Here is an 18,677-nt window from a genome sequence, read left to right as displayed (position 1 = left end):
AAGAGTTTCGTGTTTCTGTGTTTTTAATTCCGCAGAATGAAGACATCAATTACTTGAACGTACATGTATGGCAAGCAAAAATATTTGTGTGCTTTTATTTTTGCGCTAGTTTCTGATTGCGCGAAATGCACAAAAATTTCAACACAGTGAAAATTTCTACTTTTACAGTACAATGATGTTCATACTCTGCTATAAATTTGAAATATATCTTTATTACTGTTGCAGTATCATAGTGGTGTTCTAGACAAGAAAAATGCCTTCACCAACGGATGAGACTGGAGACGCTAGTGTGGCAAATGGTGGTATGGAGCCCAGCACTGATGTAAAGACAGTGGGAGAAGACTCGCACAGTGCAGGAGATGCAGGTAAATTGACATGCTCAGACTAGGAGTGCTTCCATTCTAAAATGTACATCTATATCTGCACCATTTCCTGTACTCCTGCTCCATTCCATATGATAATGGCAATAGCCTTGGTAATTAGAAGGCTGGGTAGTTTAGTCAGATTCATGAGCATGTTTGACTATCATATTGTTAGGACAAGCTGTGCTTTATTCAGCTGATCTTTATTTGAGTAGAACAGGAGCTGCCATCTGTTAGGTCTCGTTGGCCTCGACTAACCCCTCTCCTTTCACAGCATATCATTTAGATGACTCATTTCGCTATTATTCCATGAAACCAGGGAACAGATGGAAAATCTATAAAGCTTAAAGTAAACCACAGGTGGGATTTACAGTGTAGACGGTTGAATAGAACCCCTGCTAAATTCAGTTTTGTTGGAGAGTGTACACTAGGGAGGAAAAAAAAAAGACAAAAAAAATACAAGTGAGTGAATCCATAAAACCATACTGTATTTGCCGAATATTTCACGAGGTTTTTATTGTCGTGAATTTTGTGAGTTAGGTTCTGTTCACAATCTGCAGACACACAAAAATGTTGACTTTGATCCCAATATGAATGTGATGTGCATATACATTTTCCATTCAGTACGGGTCCGCACGATTGCGAATTTAACCACTCACGAAATTGTCGGGAAGTCGCGATTCGTGAAAATTTAGACTTTGTAAGTATATGCCGTGTACAGTATTAGTTTAATTATGAGCTTTGTCTTAGAAATAATCATATTTTTTTACAGACGTGTTGGAATGTGTTTGAGTTACATAGCAAGGGATCCTACAGATAGACAGGTATCTAAATTGTATCAGTACACAAGAGTTATGTGGTCACCTGACTGTGGTAATGGGTACTTGTATATGACTGTGGTTTATCTTACAATTGTAAACATGGAATCATTTTGAATTTCCTGCACAGAGACTTCTGTTGGGTAAGTATTATTGCAGAAGTAATCAAGGAAACTATTTTTCACTTGTTTGGGTCTTTTTGAAGAGATGTCGTAGTGGTGTGCCAGGATGCTAGAATGTTGTAATTCTGGATGTCAACTGAATGTAAAAGAGTCTTGCATTGTTGGAAAGATATCATTGGTTTCCATCACAATAACTTTCTCCCAAAGGTTGAATCCCTTTTGAGAGTTTAAAAAGGGGGAAAATACAGTTCTTTTCTCTTTGTGTTGATGATACTCTAAATATTCTATTTTTGTTGTAGTTTATCAAAGTGCATCTGTGATTTTATTTGTTTAATTAGAGAAATTAATGAATGATGTTCTACATACCAGTTTTGCATGGATGTGGGATTTTGCTTCCTGTGTTCAAATTCTATGGAGACTATAAAAGCAGCATTATTGAGTTGTAATATTTAATCACAGTCAGGTAAGTCTATCTCCTAGAGGTGTAGAGTGTCATAACAAATATTTATTGTTACTTAAACATTACCTGAAGGACGATATATTTGCCAGTATTACCTTGCAATAGTTTGCCTGGACACAGTAAGATGCTGTGTGCCAACAAGCTACCGCCCACACAATACATTCTTTATCTTTAATATAGATACACTTGGGCTTCTTCTGTGCCCTGATGATCTATTCAATTCAGGGACATTTAGTTAATTTTCTGGCAGACATGGTAGACCAGATACATGTATGTGCATGCAGTCACGTTAGCAGCATGGTTCAAAGTCCCTGCAATTTACAATATTTTTCTTATGTGTGGAGGGACTCGGGGGCCTATCATCTCTAACCCATCTGCATGACTAAAACCTGTTGACTCTCAAAACTTGAGATTTGTTTGTTGAGTTATTTCCAGTGCGTACCCCTTACACGTTTCAAGCAAGTTTAGATCTCACTACTAACAGCAAGCTGTCATTCTCTTATTGCGCTTTGATAACTTCTGTGCTCGTGTCCAGTTACCATGCTTCAAAATTGTGCCAATGACACACAACCAATCTGTTTCCTGATTCACATCCTATCCTTCTTTCTGTCGTGTTTATTTCCTGTCTCTGTATTTGACAGACCCATATGGTAAACTTGTTTATGACCTCAAGTGCATTAAAGTGCTTAATGCAGTGCTCGAAAGTATATTAACTATTAAAACAATGTCATTTACTTGAATTTTTTTTTTCAGATAACATTTATTTTTACCTTCTCTTGCTGGAAGAAACAAAACAAACAATTTACCATGCCAATATTTTGATAGCTGCTGGCAGCAAGTTTTGACACCTCAAGTATTAGCATTTGAATGTGCAGAATAGAGCTATATGACACAATTTTATGAGCTTCTTCAAAAGAATATTGTAGAGAAATATGAGGGTATGAAATGACATAACAAATTTTGCATACAAGGGGAATGTTCATGTTGTGTGCAAACAAAATGAATGAAAAAAAAAAGTTAGTATCTTATAAAATGATATGTATACAGTAAGTAAATTTACCAGAGAATAGTGATTTTACATGTAAGAGATGGGTTAAAAAAAAAAAAATCAGTGAAAAAAAAAAGAAGCTCCCTAGAGAGATCATCTTCCTCTAGTGAATGAATACCTTGTATAATGTATTTTGGCATTAAAAGAAAAAAAAAATGTAACAGGTATTGGGGTTTTTGTCCTACGACGAGGAAAACTTGAAATAGTATGATTATAGTATGAGAAAAAAAAAAAGAAAGAAAGGTCAACGTACAAGTGAAGGAATTTTTTCTTTTTTCATCTATCATGTTTGGGGTTTTTTTTCAGAAAGTCTCGATCCTATTTTTGGTGATGAGATACAAATGTACCCAGTAATGTCTCATCTCAGACTAAATCTAGTATTAGATTGAATGCATTTGTTCTTTCTCTGTGAAATGGGCTAATATTTTTTTTTTATATATTGAACAGATCATACATTTATTTGTTTTTTTTTATAATACTTTAAATCATTTTCAGAATACACTTCAATTTATAAAATATGTTTGTTGATATCAAATCAAAAGCCATAGCCCCAACAAGCCTATTGTTGTGTTGACGATTGGGCATCTGACACTTGTACTGCAGAAATGTGCAGCTTGTAGAATTACCTTTTGTGAGAACTTAACACAGAATCAGTCATCAGAAATGTGTTTGAACTACGTCTCTGTGTATATGATGTGTCACTGTTGTACTGTTATCGTAATGTTTTCTTTATCGTAGTGAATTTGTGTTCTTTATCTTTCTCACTCCTTTCAGATGCACCTCTGTCTCTAGAAGCACCTTCTGTTACCCCTCACCCTGACAACTCCTCCTCTCCCTCCCCTCCCCCTAGCAACCCTGTTTCTAACACCCTCCACGCTGTTTCTGTTTCTCATACTACACAAAGTACTCATGCTAGTGATAACACCCACATTGAAGCCACCCAATCACTGGGCCAGGAACCCAGCATGAATGAAGAAAATGAGTTAACTGATGAGCACACTGCCACTGAATCTTCTGTAGAAACAGGTGTCCATGTTGGAAATGGCTCAAGTGGTAGTACAGGTGAACCAAGCAGTTCTAGTGTGGATCCCCGGGAAATTCTAGCCCAGTTAGCTGTAGAAAATGATGATTTTGATTTTGGCGATGATTCACGCAGTCATGAATCGGATGTTGACCCAGAAATGATTCTTGCACAAATCAGAGCAGAAATGGAAAATTTCAACAGCAGTGGCAGTGAAATAGAACAAACATCTCCCATAATGAGTGCCACTACTGCTGACAGGTGCAGTGATTATGACATACATGGACCCACAGAAAATACTCCTGTTTCTGCAACAGATGAACCAATATCTGAGGTAATATCCAATGGATTTGGAAGTAAAGCACATCCTACTGACACACCACCAACACAAGAAAATCCTGAAGACACTAGAGATAAGGAAGAAAGTGATCAAAATGCTTTCACTGAAGCCAGTGACTCTTGTGACGCTTCAATCACAAGTGACCAACAGAAAACTGATAGTGTAGAATATGAAAGGGACCTTTCTGTTGAACCTGAAAATGCATCTGTTGATATGCCTAGTAGTGTCGGAGAAGAAACTTGTGTCGTTACACAGGAAGAGGAATATAAAGAAACTGCAAACTCAAAACAGGTAGAGACCAGAAATAATGACACCAACCTGAATTTGTGTGATCTGGAAACTCAGGAGAGTTTCCAAGATATCACTTTCACTGCTTCCAAAGCAAGTATAGATGATCAAACAGGAAGTCAATCTGACAATGCAAACAGTTCCACAAAAGATGCTCTGTCTTGTGACAAACCTGATCAGGAAATGACAGATTATCAACTATCAACTACAGTTACTTTACCACAACCCACAGATCTCACTCCTTCACCAAAAGAAGAAGTAGATGCTGAATCCCATGTAGAAACCCCATCTGATGTTTCTCATATCACACCAAGTGAAAATCCCCAAATTGATATCCAAACACCTGCTGAAAGCACAGATATCGGTTCTGATTCACAAACTGAATTGGTTGACCACCAAGCAGAGATACAGCTAAACGGCATCGAAGATGAGATGCCATCAGGAAAAGATGAGAGCAATTCTCAGGACATTACTTTTCACTCACTGGACTGCCAGGCAGAAAATGCTGACATGCTGTCTCCATTAGAACCCCAACATACAGAAAATACTGCCACAACCCTGTCTGATAATACAGTCTGCACAGCTTCGGCAGACAGTATGTCACATATGACAGGAGAAAATCCAGAGGAGATAGGAGACTTGCCAACAGAAACCCTGGCATACCTGACAGAAATGGAAAACTTGGACAAACACATAGGGGAAGACGTTGACACTACCACAGAAAGTGTTAATGAAAATGATGCAAGAGATCTGATATCACAGGAAATATGCCCAGAAGTTGACAAAGAGGCACCTGTGGTATCTGTGACACCATGTGCACTGATATCGGCACAGAATCAAAAGGACCTGTCTACAAATTTGACAGGCAACACTGAGTCTAATGAGTACCCTGGTGAGCAGCTGACATCTTCCAAGTCCAATGTCACTTCACCAGCGGCTGAAGATAGTGCACTTGATATCTCTCAGTCAGACGAGGCATTACCCCATGAAGATGCCCCTAAAGAAAAGACAGTCTGTACTCCCCCTTCAGACACCCTTCCCGTTACTTGCCAAACACCTGAACAAACTCTATCTGAAATCACTGCTGGTCCAACCCCTGACACTCCAGACCACCCAATCTCAGAAAAAGAAGAGGACGTTGACATATCTGACTTTGTGCTTGTCCATCCCAGTGAAGTTCCTTCTCCCAAAAGTGCTAATGAGTTTGGCATACACGTAGTTGAAGCCAACATTGAGAAAGGAGGTGAAGAGACAAGACAAGGAGATGATACACAGGCCACTGGAGACAATTTGGATAACTCCACCAAAGGCAAAGATGGTAAACTTTATTTTTAACATAGCATTTAGTAGCAAGTTTCATAAAATGCTATCTTTGTGGAATGTGAATATCTGTGAGTGATTGTGTCGCTGCTTGTCTGCATGTTTAATTATTGTGAATGGGGGAGGTGTTTTGTTTTCAATGTTAACCCAGATATGATGTGGTATGATGGTAAAGTAACAGTATAGGGTTCTTCATTACCTCTGACTGCACTTCATTTGCCAATTAACTAACAATTTGACCAACAGACAAGCGTGCTTCCTTCGATGATTGGCATGGATGTCTGGAAACTAATCATTGTCATTGAATAGGGATTACCTTATCCCCTTAATCCCAATTGTGTCTTCCTTGGGCTTTCATGTTACACTGAGGCACCTGAGTGGGCTTGCCAACTTTACAACTAAACATTCTAGGGTCAAGTTACTCATAGGAAAGATTTCTGAATGATTTTTAAAAAGCTTTGCAAGTCAAGCAAAGTGTCAGAACACAGGGTTAACTTTCTGGTTGTTTTTCATTTTTTCTTCTAAATTTACCCACTTGTGAACAATTTTATTATGTCAAAATGTGGCATATGTTAATGTTGGTTCTGTCATAGAACTGAATGATACTCGTAACTTCTTGAGAAAAAAACGAAGAATATTGGTTTACTGTTGTCCCATTGCATACTTTTAAACCCAGTGGCAGAATCGGGGGGGGGGGGGGGGGGGGGGGCGAACCGGGCGTGCGCCCCCTCTTTATTTGTTTTTGAAATAAAAAGAAAAAAAAAATGAGATGAAACCCGGAAACCAAAAATATTGTTTGCGCCCCCCCCCCCCCCCCCTTTACAGAATTCCTGGATCCGTCCCTGAGATCCATCACATGACTTACGGTGTAAATCAAGTCACAAATGCAGTTTTATCAAGTGCAGAATAGATACCAGTCATTGAGCTTATGGTTACCAGTACATGATGGTTCACTTTGTTATCACATGCCCAAGTAAATGGCTTTACGATGTGCCTGTCAAAATTTACATTCTTAATGTTAAAGATTTATCATTCATGAAATTTACAGTGTACACTATATCTTTGTCAAATTGTTATGCCTTGGCAGGACACCCCTCACACTGTTGCTTTTAGACATTTAAATGTGGTGTTCTTTCCATCCAGCGCTGTATTGTGAAAAAAAAAAAAAAAATTGCTTTAAACGTGTTAAATGTTACTGTGGCACCACTTGTTTAGTATTTGTTTTATGCTTCTTCATGGGAACCATATCACATGTTGAGAGATATTAAGGTTTGAAATTTAATCTGTAGCAAGCTATCAGATTGCTGATAAGGGGACCTATAAGACCATGAAGTATGCTTATTACCCTTATCAGTAAAGCAGCATTATAATGCCAGATAGTGTGTTCAAAAGTAAAATACATACACACATCCCCACCCACACAGGCACAAGCACACACACAAAGCAACGCAAAAGACACCATACAGTGCATTTGAATGCACATCATCGTGTAGTGTGGATTTACGCTCAACCCTCAAAATGTAGTCTGTATATGATTTTTAATCATTGAAAATTATTTTTTGTTGGAATATTTTCACATTGCCATAAAACACAAATGGGTTAAAGCACAGGTTGTTGTCTGTCTCTGAAGGATGTCAGTATGTTTCTGTTTTGGGGCTGTCTGTATGTCTATCTGTTAGTTTGTCTGCCCCCATGGCCCAGATCTTCGTGATGTGATGGAGAAACCAACAAAAGAAGAAGCATGTGAATGGTGGCGAATAAAATTGACTTTCACATTGCAGTGCAAAAACCTGTAACTTGTGAGTGACTGTCACTTCTAAGAATTGCACGGGTGTGGAGGCAACAGGTTTACAGACTTTCAGTGTCGTCATTTTCACACAGTGTTTCACCTTTCAGAGTGAAGTTGATTTGAGATGGGGCAGATCCTACAGACTAGTAAAACAGACCATGTGGACCGGAGCACTATTTGCCAGGAGCTGGGAATGGCTTCACATTCTGTGTTCCACCAACTTTGTCAGTTTCACTTCCCCACCTAAATATACATGGTGTATTTATAGACATGTATGCACTTGATTGTAAAAGTCCTATTGTATTATGAGGTGAACTTTTATAAAGAGGAAATGTGCTGAGCAGTAAAGAGTAGGCAGTAGGAGTGGGAGGGAGCAAGGAGTCGAAACAATGAAAGCTATGTCTCAGTTTCTGTACAGGCATCGTATAGATTTTATTTTTTTTAAATCATGCACATACTGTACGAGCTGAAATTTTCGCGGTGGTTTTATTTTCGCGAATTTCGCGAATCGCCTTCGAACCGCGAAAATATCAACATGCGAAAATAACAACGCACGATTAACTAAGTTCAGTTAGACCCTCGTAACCGCGAAATTAACAACACGCGAAAATGTCCTCCAAGTAGCAATTCGCGAAAATATCTGTACGCGAAAATTTCAGCTCGTACAGTACACTGTAGGAGAAGCTGTGTACAATGAAGAATTTTACATGGGTGACTGCTTTGCATTACATTGTCAATGTAAATACCAACAATGTGTTTATTCTTACGAGTAAGTCTCATCCTTTTCCATACCAATGAGTCAAATGTACACAAATTTCACCCACATACAGGATGGACAGGAAATTAATATTGTATGCAGAGGGTAAGATGTGTCAATCCTTCATGGCATACAAATCGTAGATTAGAGTAATTGCAGGGCTGCCAACTCTCACTCATTGAGAGTGAGACTCACTCATTTTGGTCCTTTCTCACTCTAAAACTTTTTTATCACTCATTTTGACTCCGAAATTATAGCATTCATTGGCCTATGGGAGTCTCGCTCTCAAGTAGTTTCCAATGTTGGCAGCCCTGTAATTGATATGTTTCAGAGTTGTATGCACACAAGTGTACAATGCTTATTATTTCAGTAGTGCTGTCAAGGTAATACTAGTATCTTTGCCAATCTTAGCCTTTTGCCAAGGCCCTCGATGTCGCTGTATGGTGGTGAGTGAATGGGGCAAACAAAGCGAACTCAGCTGTGTTGGATAGCGCGAGAGCCTTTTGAGATCTTATTTGCATCCTTTATATGTTAGCCCTTTGAATTTATACCAATTTTTGCTCCCAGAATTGGTCAACCAATCTGTGTGCCTGTCTGCATGAGCCCTATTTGCATACAGCGAATGCACACCACAGACCACGAGTGGTGAGTGATGCATACTAACAGGCCGGACAACACCAAGACAGAGGATGTGGGGAGCGCACCATTCCATTGGTCGACCAGAACCCGTTAATATGACTATTCAGTAGGGTTCATGTGTTATGAATTTTAATAATGTTGAAGCAGATCTCAAAAGGCCTCCGCACTCTCACGCTCGGTTGGGCACGCTTCGCTCGCAAGGCTATACCAGTCTGAGCAAACAGAACATGCAAGACAAGGCCTGTCTGCATTGTCAAAAAGACATTTCAACACTCCAAATTGCTGATTCAATCATACTGTTCATGGAATGATTTGTCTTTGACTTCAAGGGCATTTTGTTCCATGCTGGATAACTTCATTGTTGGGCTGTATACATTATCTTATCATGATGTACATTGTACTATGTACATAGGTAGAGATATTACAAGCACATAAATACAATATAAGCACATAATTGTAAGTTCTGTATACTACTCTCCATTATTTTGTCTAGTAGTACAGCTGTATTGGCAACCGACACTTGTTTAGCCTCTTAGGAGAATCCTCGCAGTCACTCCAAAGTTGCAGATTTTCATATAAAGTTTCCCAAAAGACAGTAGTAGCCAAACCAAAGCTTCCTGCACATTCAGAATGTAGGTTTTGTAAACGTATGTATGACAGGAAGTACAATTGTATGCATGCTTGTCTGCAACTATTGGCAGCATTCAAGAAGAATTGGATAGAATGTATGTCTGTTTGTATGTTTGTATTCTATCATAACCCTGTGACACTTGGAAGATGCCATATCATCAGCCAATATCATATGATATGATGCCGCTAATCTTAGTTTGACTGTTGGCAGTAATTGGATATCTGATAAAGTTCCTTGGGTGTAGTTATGTTAATAATTTTGTCTCGTGACAGCATTGTTATCAGTCAGTGGGACTGAGATGGGTATGTTTACCATGAATGGACTCTTTCAGTCATCCCTCAGCATATGACCATGTGGCTTGAGTTCACCATTCCCATTCCAGGCCTGTCAGGGTTGCCAAACATCACATTCATGTACCATCCTGTAGCCTCAAATGTTCGTGCGTGTTTGTTTCTATGTGTTGAAAGGTACCGGTATTCTTCCATCCACCAACATATGTTTAGTGCTCTGATATTGCCATTACATATACATGTACATTTGAAGACTTAATTATTGTGATTTTCAGGGTGACTATCTAAGTTTATAATTGTATTTCGAAGATGTGGAGAAAACTCATAATTTTCATTTTGTATTCTCAAAGATTACAAAAATCATGAATCACTGTAACAAGCTAGCTCTCACTTTCTAAACCTATAGCATTTGTGACCGGTGACAACGGTTTCAAGCAAAAGTCAGGAATTTTGAAAATCCTTTTTTTCACTGAATCACATTGCACATTTCCTAAGCTTTGCATTGAATATAAAATACTTGTATTCTTTGGCACCGTAAGTGGGCATAGAAAGTGAAATATAATGCACTTTTTAAGTTGTTAGCCTGACAAAATTGCGAGAAAACGGGCTTTGAAGATTGACCTCTTCCTCATAGACAATGTCCGCGCGACGAAGCGAGGTGAGAATCACCCATCTGTGCGATGGTGCCAATCGATATTAAGCTCTGCCTCTAACAACCACAGCGCCTTCTGATTGGCTCACTGAGAGAGTCAAATTTCTCAGGCACCTTCCTTGAAACTCAGCATATGGAGCCGAAAAACAGTGCATTTCGCTCGGGTTTGTCTCCCAGTTTATCTTACAAGATGGCGGATACGATAATTGCAAGCTTGATGGTGTATGTGTAAGGTGCACGCGTTACTCATTGGCATCCACCTGTACACCATGCCCATATGCATGTAACAGGAGCTGGTGGCGAATCTGCACAATTACAAATTGCGTTTTCATTGTAGCTGATTTGTCTTAATCATTGGGGACCATTTCTAAGGCAGAAAATTGCTAGAGCTGGCAAAGGTCACGCTTCCTGTTTTGTTTTGTTTTTACAAGCCATGCAATATGTTGTTTTGTTTGGTGGTGTTTGCTGTATTAGAACAAACAAACACGACTCGTTAGTTTGGTGCAATCTTGACATGTAGTATTTGAATATTGGTCATAATATGTCACCGCTTCTTTCCTCTCGTCTACTGTCCTTTGAGTCAACCTGCTGTCATAATATTTACTACGAGTAGACAAGTTTGAGAATATTGTTAGTTTTCCTTTCACACATGATTATGTCATACTGCAAGTGACAGATAACTTTCCGGTAGCATGTTTCACGATTTGTGTAGTGATTTGCGACTCTGATGTGATCAAACCATGTTCCCCATGTATCAGTTTACACGTTGGAAGTTAGCGCTGCTGTTCACTTTTTGTTTCACTTCCGTTGTTGAACATTGCGGTAGAATTTATAGCTCGGATAGAAAGCCAAACGAAGAACACACACTACAGAGCAAGCGTATCTGTGGTAGCAAGAACAGTGGAGCATGTAATCATGCGCATATGGACAAAGCATTCCCAAAACGCTGCAACTGGTGTCTCCGAAAGCCAAACTATGTAAATGTGTGTGAGGCACCAGCCAATTGCATGCGAGACCCTGTGCCGTAGCAACACTGGGCATATTGACGCGGCGTTCGAAAGAAGCTCAAAACTGACAAGTGCGATCCAACATAGGGTGTTTAAAATTCCATTTTCGATAGTAAAAACTTAGTCTTATGCTATGAAATTTAGTGTAGGTGTAGAAAACATATCAAAGATTTGATTTCTGCAAAAATCCAAAATCAACGAAAATAATGGTCAAAATCTTTGTACCCCGCCTAGTAGGAAATTTGCTCTTGCGACTTTTGCCTGAAACCGTTGTCGCGGGTCACATTTGTTTTAATGATTGTCAAAGACACTTACATTTGTAATAAAGCTTATCCTCACTGCCCCCTTCCCACAAAAAAAAAAAAAGAATTTTAAACCAACCATATCTTAGTTTCCATATCCCAGGTGAGATACACAGTGTGTCATTTTGTGCTTAAACATTGTATCTGCACTCATTTTTTTCACTCAACTGCAACTGCAAGTTGAGAGAGAGAAAAAAAATTGGCACTGATGATGAGTTTTGAGTATTATCTGTCCATTTGATTTGTAGAATCAGCTACCAATGGAGGTCATGTGCACAGAGAGAACGGCCCGGACACCAGTGAGTCCAGTCCCAAGGTCAATATTGATGTTCCAACTGTCTCTGCGGCGATGCACATAAAGAAAACAGACAATACCGCAACTGATGGTCAAGCCGGGTCAAAGGTCGAAGAAGGGGATGACAAGGTGGGCGATTTGAGCAGCCATGTGCAGCGTCGAGAGAAGGGAGGTGGAGGGGATGTCAGCAGTGATAAGAGGAAGTCCTTGATGCTATGGGTGGATCCTCAGCTGGTGCAGACTGTCCGGGTGGAGCAGGGTGTGTCCAAGTCACCTCAACACTCTCCAGAAAACATCCCCAATGACATGAAGCGGCTGAAGAAGGTGGTGAGGAAAGAGCGGTGGGCGGCTGAGACCGAGCACGAAGTCAGGAAAGATGTGTGGAAGAAACTCTGTCTTCAGAACAGTGCTGGAGCTTCTGTGGCAAACATCTACTCTGAAGTAGAGGAAGGTCTCTTTGGCCCGGACAAGGCTGCTGCAGGTAATTGACTCCCTCACCATATATTCCTCCTGTGCACAATTTCTTAACATGGAAGAAACTACATTAAGATGTATTCAACCATTAGATTAGTTGCAAGTTTAAACATCTAAATGAATTTCATCTCGCCTCAATCCATGCACTTTTAAAGCTAATGCCAAACTAACACATTTTCTACAAAATCTACTGTTAACTCTGAGTTTGTTTGCAAAATTATCTCTTTATAACTCTGCCAGATAATTATGAAGTTTTCTTTCAGTATTTTAGTGACTTGGGAAAGAAAAAAAAAAACATTTAGCAGACTCTCTGATTTGTTTAGGTTATATTTTTAAATAAGTCATTATACAATTGTAGTTGTCACATTTGACCTTTTACTATAATCATGTTTCTGTATGAGCATTGTTTTTCCATGCCAGTGTACCAACCCACATCACAGGTTCATAAGTTCTGCCTCAACTTTGTAGTTCCAAAGACTTTTCAAGAATTTACTACTCCTGTCAAAAGATTTGTTGTGTGTGTTAATTTCGCAAGTCAGCATAATTTTTAATACCAATGAAATACCAACGAATATTAAATTCATTTGCAAGTTAACACAGCTGTTTGAAATTTCAGAAGTGTCATGATGAAAATCAGTCCTGTTGGTCAAATGTATGTATGTATTCTACTCACATGGTGCTTTGCCTACATTTCAGTACATATTGATATAATATGATGACATAAATTGTATCCCGGGGTACCAAATAAAAGTCAGCCATTCTGTTGAATTATTTATTTTTTTCAAAAGGTTGTACTCTGGGTGCCAAAAAGAGGAAATTATTTTGGTGCTGGAGCTAGCGCGCGCTAGCCACTGCACTGCACTGCACTGAAGCACACGCTAGTGGTAGCACAGCGTGCCATGCACGCATAGTATAACATGCAGTGGCATGGGAATGACTATGTGCACGCACACACAGTGCATGCATTTTTCTCTGGCTGTCCTCGAGTGGACATGAGGTGGCGCTACACAACGCGGTAATCCAGGGTACTACGGTACCCCGGGGTAACGCGTGATGCATCGTATGATATCCTATATGATATAAAGATGAAAAAATTGGTTCGTAATTGAGCAACTTTTAAAATCCTCGCCCTCATTAAAAAAACAAAGAAACTATTAACTTTTATGTCGTAACAATAATTTTTATCTTTTAAACTAATTTCAGTTTAGAAGTTGACAATTACAAAAGTATTGAATGATATTCAACATCCCAGACACTGCATACCTTTGGAGAAGTGACCTGGGCCCTGTTTTATGAAGAGTTGAAATTGATTAAATATACATGTACAATGTAAAGTTGATTTCTATCAAAAGTCTATGGCAGCCTGTGTGTTAAGGAAATTTAAAATTGATTACATCTTTTGATAAAACAGGGCCCTGACCTCATCTAATGTGCTTGATACTTATGTTAAAAACATACAAAACTTATATTTCAGCAAAATTATTCTTTTTGTTGTTGTTTGATTTTTCTGGCCGATTTTAAAGAAAATCCTACCACTCTGGTCATCTATTTTGATACTCATAATATTGTGTTCACCTTGAATAGAGAGATCACTTGGCAGTTAGTCTGCTTAATGCTACAGTCACACATGGCCGGTTCACAAAACGAATTCGATCCGGGTGAAAATGAGCCAGATTGGTCCCGGAATGGAGGGTAATTTAAGCTACAGTCACACACAGCCCAATTTCGAACCGAGTCCATAAGGAATTAAAACTGTATTGACCTGGTTCGAGCCATAGAGACCTGTATTGACCCGTATCGAACCGTATAAAAATCCACTTTAAATCCTTAACTGAATCCTTTTCGACCCCTATCGACCCGTGTCAACCCGCTTCGACCCGTACCGACCGGAATGTAAACCTTGTCATCATCCCTTGCATAAAGGCAGTGTGGTATACGGCAAGGGTCCATATGGTTTTATGCTGCGAGTTGCAGCAGGTCGATGCGAGTCAATGCGGTTTGAACTGGGTCAGTTTGGATATCAATACGGAATTGAAATCCGTGAGAAAATTTTGAACATGACCAAAAATTTTTCACCGCCGTATCGTAACCCCCGGAATCCATCAGGAATTGACATGTGTTACGATGCGGGTCAATGTGAGTCTCTACGGCTCAAACCGGGTCGATACGGTTTTGATTCCTTCTGGACCCGGTTCGAAATCCGGGAGTGTGTGACTGTAGCGTACAATGTAAAAAGTAGAAAGGGTCTTGCAACAAATTTTCATTGTTTTGTGTTTCTTTTTTTTTTGAAGCTCATTTCTTGTAGTTTTCCTTGCCACTCACTCACCAATTTGCATAAGTAAACCTGCATCAGCTGCCCTAGTGAATCTGTAGGCCAGATTATTTTCATGTGATTTAACATCTGGCAGGACTGGTATTAACTATGGACATTATCCCAAAACTAATCATAATCAAGTAACTTTGAGATAATGCACATATTGCACAAGCGTATTCAGCGTACGGATGCTGGACGGGGATTACATACATTACAATACATGTATGTAAGGACAGTTTCAGAAGGGAACTTAACAATATTTAACCTTCAGGAGAAATGTGTAGCACAAATTACGAGACTGTGTTTTACAACAGGAAACTTACACTGATTAGTGTAATACCGGTAATCAGTGATCGAAACAATATTGGTGCAGTATGAGTTCAGCACTAACAATAATTTGCATAAAGTTGAATCAGCTTATTGGTATACCTGGTATCAGGGTGACATGATTTCAATAATATTCAATAATATTCCTGCTTTATTAATACAACTGTGATACTCTAATTTTCTACTAACAATGAATATCTGAAAAAAAAAAAAAATTGTGAGTGCTCTCAAGCTTCGGTAGACTTGTTCATAGATCGTTTTGTCATCATTTTTCAGACATATATACCGGGTATTCAGTGTTGACTTTCTGTGAATTTATTCCGTGATAAATCAAAATTGAATTGAGACAAATTTATAGCAGGATTTGGACTTCTGCATTGATATACAGTATGCGAGTGACAATACTTGTATGCTGTCATACAATTTCTCATGTTATCAAATAGTGCTGTAGATATAAAAAGATGGTCTCTAATAGTTTTGAGTATTGCAAGAATCAGTACAGTGTAGGCAAAGTTCCCATTCTTTTCTCAACTTTTTTTTTTTACACTTCAAAAAATAAAGACAGCATGAATATCTGCTCTGTGTATCAGGTGCTTGTTCGTAGGGCATGGATGAATGCTACTGTACATATCACCAGTCATTTTTTTTTTTCTCTCTCAGTGTTTTTGTCATGCAACTTGTTTAAGTACAAACTTGTACAATTTGAACATGCACATGAGTGTACCTCAATTTGCAGTTTTTCTTGGCTCTTCTGTCATGGGATGTGTAATTTTCTCAGGATAAAGAAATGACAGGTCAAAACTACATGCATACAATGGTACTGTGTGTGTAATTACATCATTTTCTTTACCTGCAAACAGACAGTGTAACTGTAATTCTGTTGTTTAATCTTTTGATTTCAAGTAGTTTTGAGGTTCTTCTTCCAAATTTTATTTGTACACACGTGGAATTACATTTTCTTTTTAAAATAAGATCAAAAGTAAAATTTAACATGTTAATTTCTTGCTAGTTTTCCCAGAAGTAGGCCTACGTGTAGTCCGTGGACCTAAATTAAGACCACGTTCTATATGTTCTGCAAAAGAACAAGATGTAACCTAATATGGACAGTTGCCCCTGGTAATGTTGTTGCCAATGAGCTACTCTATGGGCCGAATATTTTGCGAGGTTTTGATTTAATTGTGAATTTTGCAAGTCAGATGCTATTCCCGAATTTAAAACATGCAAAATTCTGCTCTTGACATCAATGCAACCTGCATGCACACATTTCTGTATTCATAGCTGTACTCCACAACCGTGAATCTAACCACTTGTGTGAAATTGTCAGGAAGTCCCGATTTGCGAAAAATTAGACCCACTAAATACATTCTGGCATATATACAATGTGTAATTATACAGTACATGTATTTGGGTGAAGTTCACCATTGCTAAAAACTCACCAATGGTTTGTTTTGTCTTGTTTTTATATGAGACACATTTCACCCACTATTGCCTTTGCTGAAATCAGAGAAGTGTATAAACTGTTTAGGCCCATGTTTCTGCCACACTCAAAAGGTAATTTCCTGCCATACTGTTATTGTTCCGGTTGCAGGCTTTTGGGGGGATGGTAAACGGTAGCACAATGTATGTCATCACACAGCTTCATTTTTACTCTGCCCTTCTATACTGAGGGTACTACAGAGTACAGCTAGATTGTCATGATATCATGTGTGTGAAATCCGGTTGAACTTTTTTGATATGGAAGGCAAAATCTGGTTTGTAAATGGACTGTTCCCATGTTGATTATATGGCAGGTTATATACTTCCTGTTTAAACCTCCATAAACTGGACAAGGGTTCTTGGTGCTCTGTAGAATGTTAGTGACCATCAACATATCTTGTCATCTCTTGATGCTGCTTAAGAATATAGATTTTTAATATCCAGAACCTACAACATGCTTAAAGTAATGATTTGAGTATTCAAAAGCATGGGATAAATCTGAAATATTTAACTAGAACCTGTCACTACTAAAGGGCTGACTACCATGGTTGTGTGCAGCATGTTATCTATTAGTCTGTCTTCACAGAACATTTCTTCTCGACTACACAGAATGTAGGGCACTTTCTCACATCAGTTATTTTTTGCTCATAATGGCTTTAACATGTATGTTTACATGTTTCCATGTGATAAAGCCTAGCCCCATTTCTTCCTGTACAGCCCACGCACGTAGCCTGTAACTTGCATCAACCTTTGACAAGTGTTCATACCCAGAGAGCCATGGAGTGCCTCTTTACATCATTGAGCCGATTTATAGTTTAAATGAGGTAGATAACAAGAAACATAATGTTGGTGTATCTGCGCAGGCCGCAGTAATTTACTAGCTGTAAGGGTAGGCTATCATTGTCAGAGAGAACGCTCCACTAGCAAGCTTTCAAATTGGATGTTGCTATTTTCCTGTCAGGGCAATTAGACGACAATTAAGGGAGGTGACTTTTTTGCCACTGGGAGGCAGTAATTGCAAGCTGTTCAGGCAGGTTCATATAAGCAGTGATGAGAGCTGATATTATATGCATGCAAGTTGACATTAGAGGCCTTATATAATTGTAATTTGTGTATTGTGTATATCCCTCTTCTGAGAGTTAATTTGAGCAGCAGCATACAACCTATACCTTACACACATACACACACACACCCATACATGTACATTTGCCCACACACACACAAATGAATTCACTTTTGTCACTCAAAATGACATGGAATCTGCATACATAACATACATTTTTTTATATCTGCATGGAAAGGTTTAATCCATGATATGGACAATCACAAAGAAAAATTAGAAGTTATGCCAGTCTAGTGCCTATGATCTTTATTAGGTATTTTCAGGTTGTCTTCATACAACCAAGTGAAATGTGTGATTTCTTGTACTCATAAAATATTCTGACATGTATTTTTTGTTTTTTGTGCATGAAATATAAAGTTCTGTATCTCTTCTTGCAATCTGTTTTTTTTTTTCCACCCTAGCTAATGTCTTCTGGGGCCTTTGATGATCTATTACAAATCATTTCAATGATATTTCCTATTGTGCAGAGAGACACCAATAAACCTTGCACGAGAGTTGTGGTTGGTTATTTGTAATACAGCAAATCAGTACAGGGGACCAGTTGGATCACTGTATATGTTCCTATTCACAATTCTTGTAGTTGTGGTGAGAAAAATTGAATGAGTCATAAAGATGAAAACAATGAGTGTCTCTCAATCTTGTATCAAATAGAATTTTATCGGTGAGATTGATAAAATTCTTCATTGATGTCAGATACAGTATCAGGCTTCACTGTGTCAAATTCAAATCTGGTATTAAAATTACAGGGGGGAAAAAGTCATACCAAGGTACTTTGAGATCATTTTTTGCCACAAAGTTTAAAGATATGCCCTTCTAATGTTG

The 18,677-nt window shown here is 38.7% G+C and overlaps 1 protein-coding gene across 2 annotated transcripts in view; it reads left to right on the top strand.

Annotated features, from left to right (window-relative positions):
- The first annotated feature begins 232 nt into the window (after positions 1-232).
- Positions 233-18,677, top strand: part of LOC140244697 (GTPase-activating protein skywalker-like) — a 46,091-nt gene continuing 27,646 nt past the window's right edge. Inside the window, exons 1-3 of one of the 2 annotated variants that reach the window (XM_072324312.1) lie at positions 233-365; positions 3,585-5,777; positions 12,095-12,622. In XM_072324312.1, coding sequence (XP_072180413.1) covers positions 254-365; positions 3,585-5,777; positions 12,095-12,622 — 2,833 coding nt within the window. In that variant the 5' untranslated portion in view covers positions 233-253. The remainder of the gene's footprint in view (positions 366-3,584; positions 5,778-12,094; positions 12,623-18,677) is intronic. The other variant, XM_072324314.1, reaches the window with a different exon arrangement.

This window comes from Diadema setosum, chromosome 21 (genome assembly GCF_964275005.1).
Source record: "Diadema setosum chromosome 21, eeDiaSeto1, whole genome shotgun sequence".
Classification (NCBI taxonomy): Eukaryota; Metazoa; Echinodermata; class Echinoidea; order Diadematoida; family Diadematidae; genus Diadema; species Diadema setosum.
The sequence above is the reverse complement of the archived record's forward strand: the minus strand, read 5'-3'. Positions and strand labels throughout refer to the sequence as shown.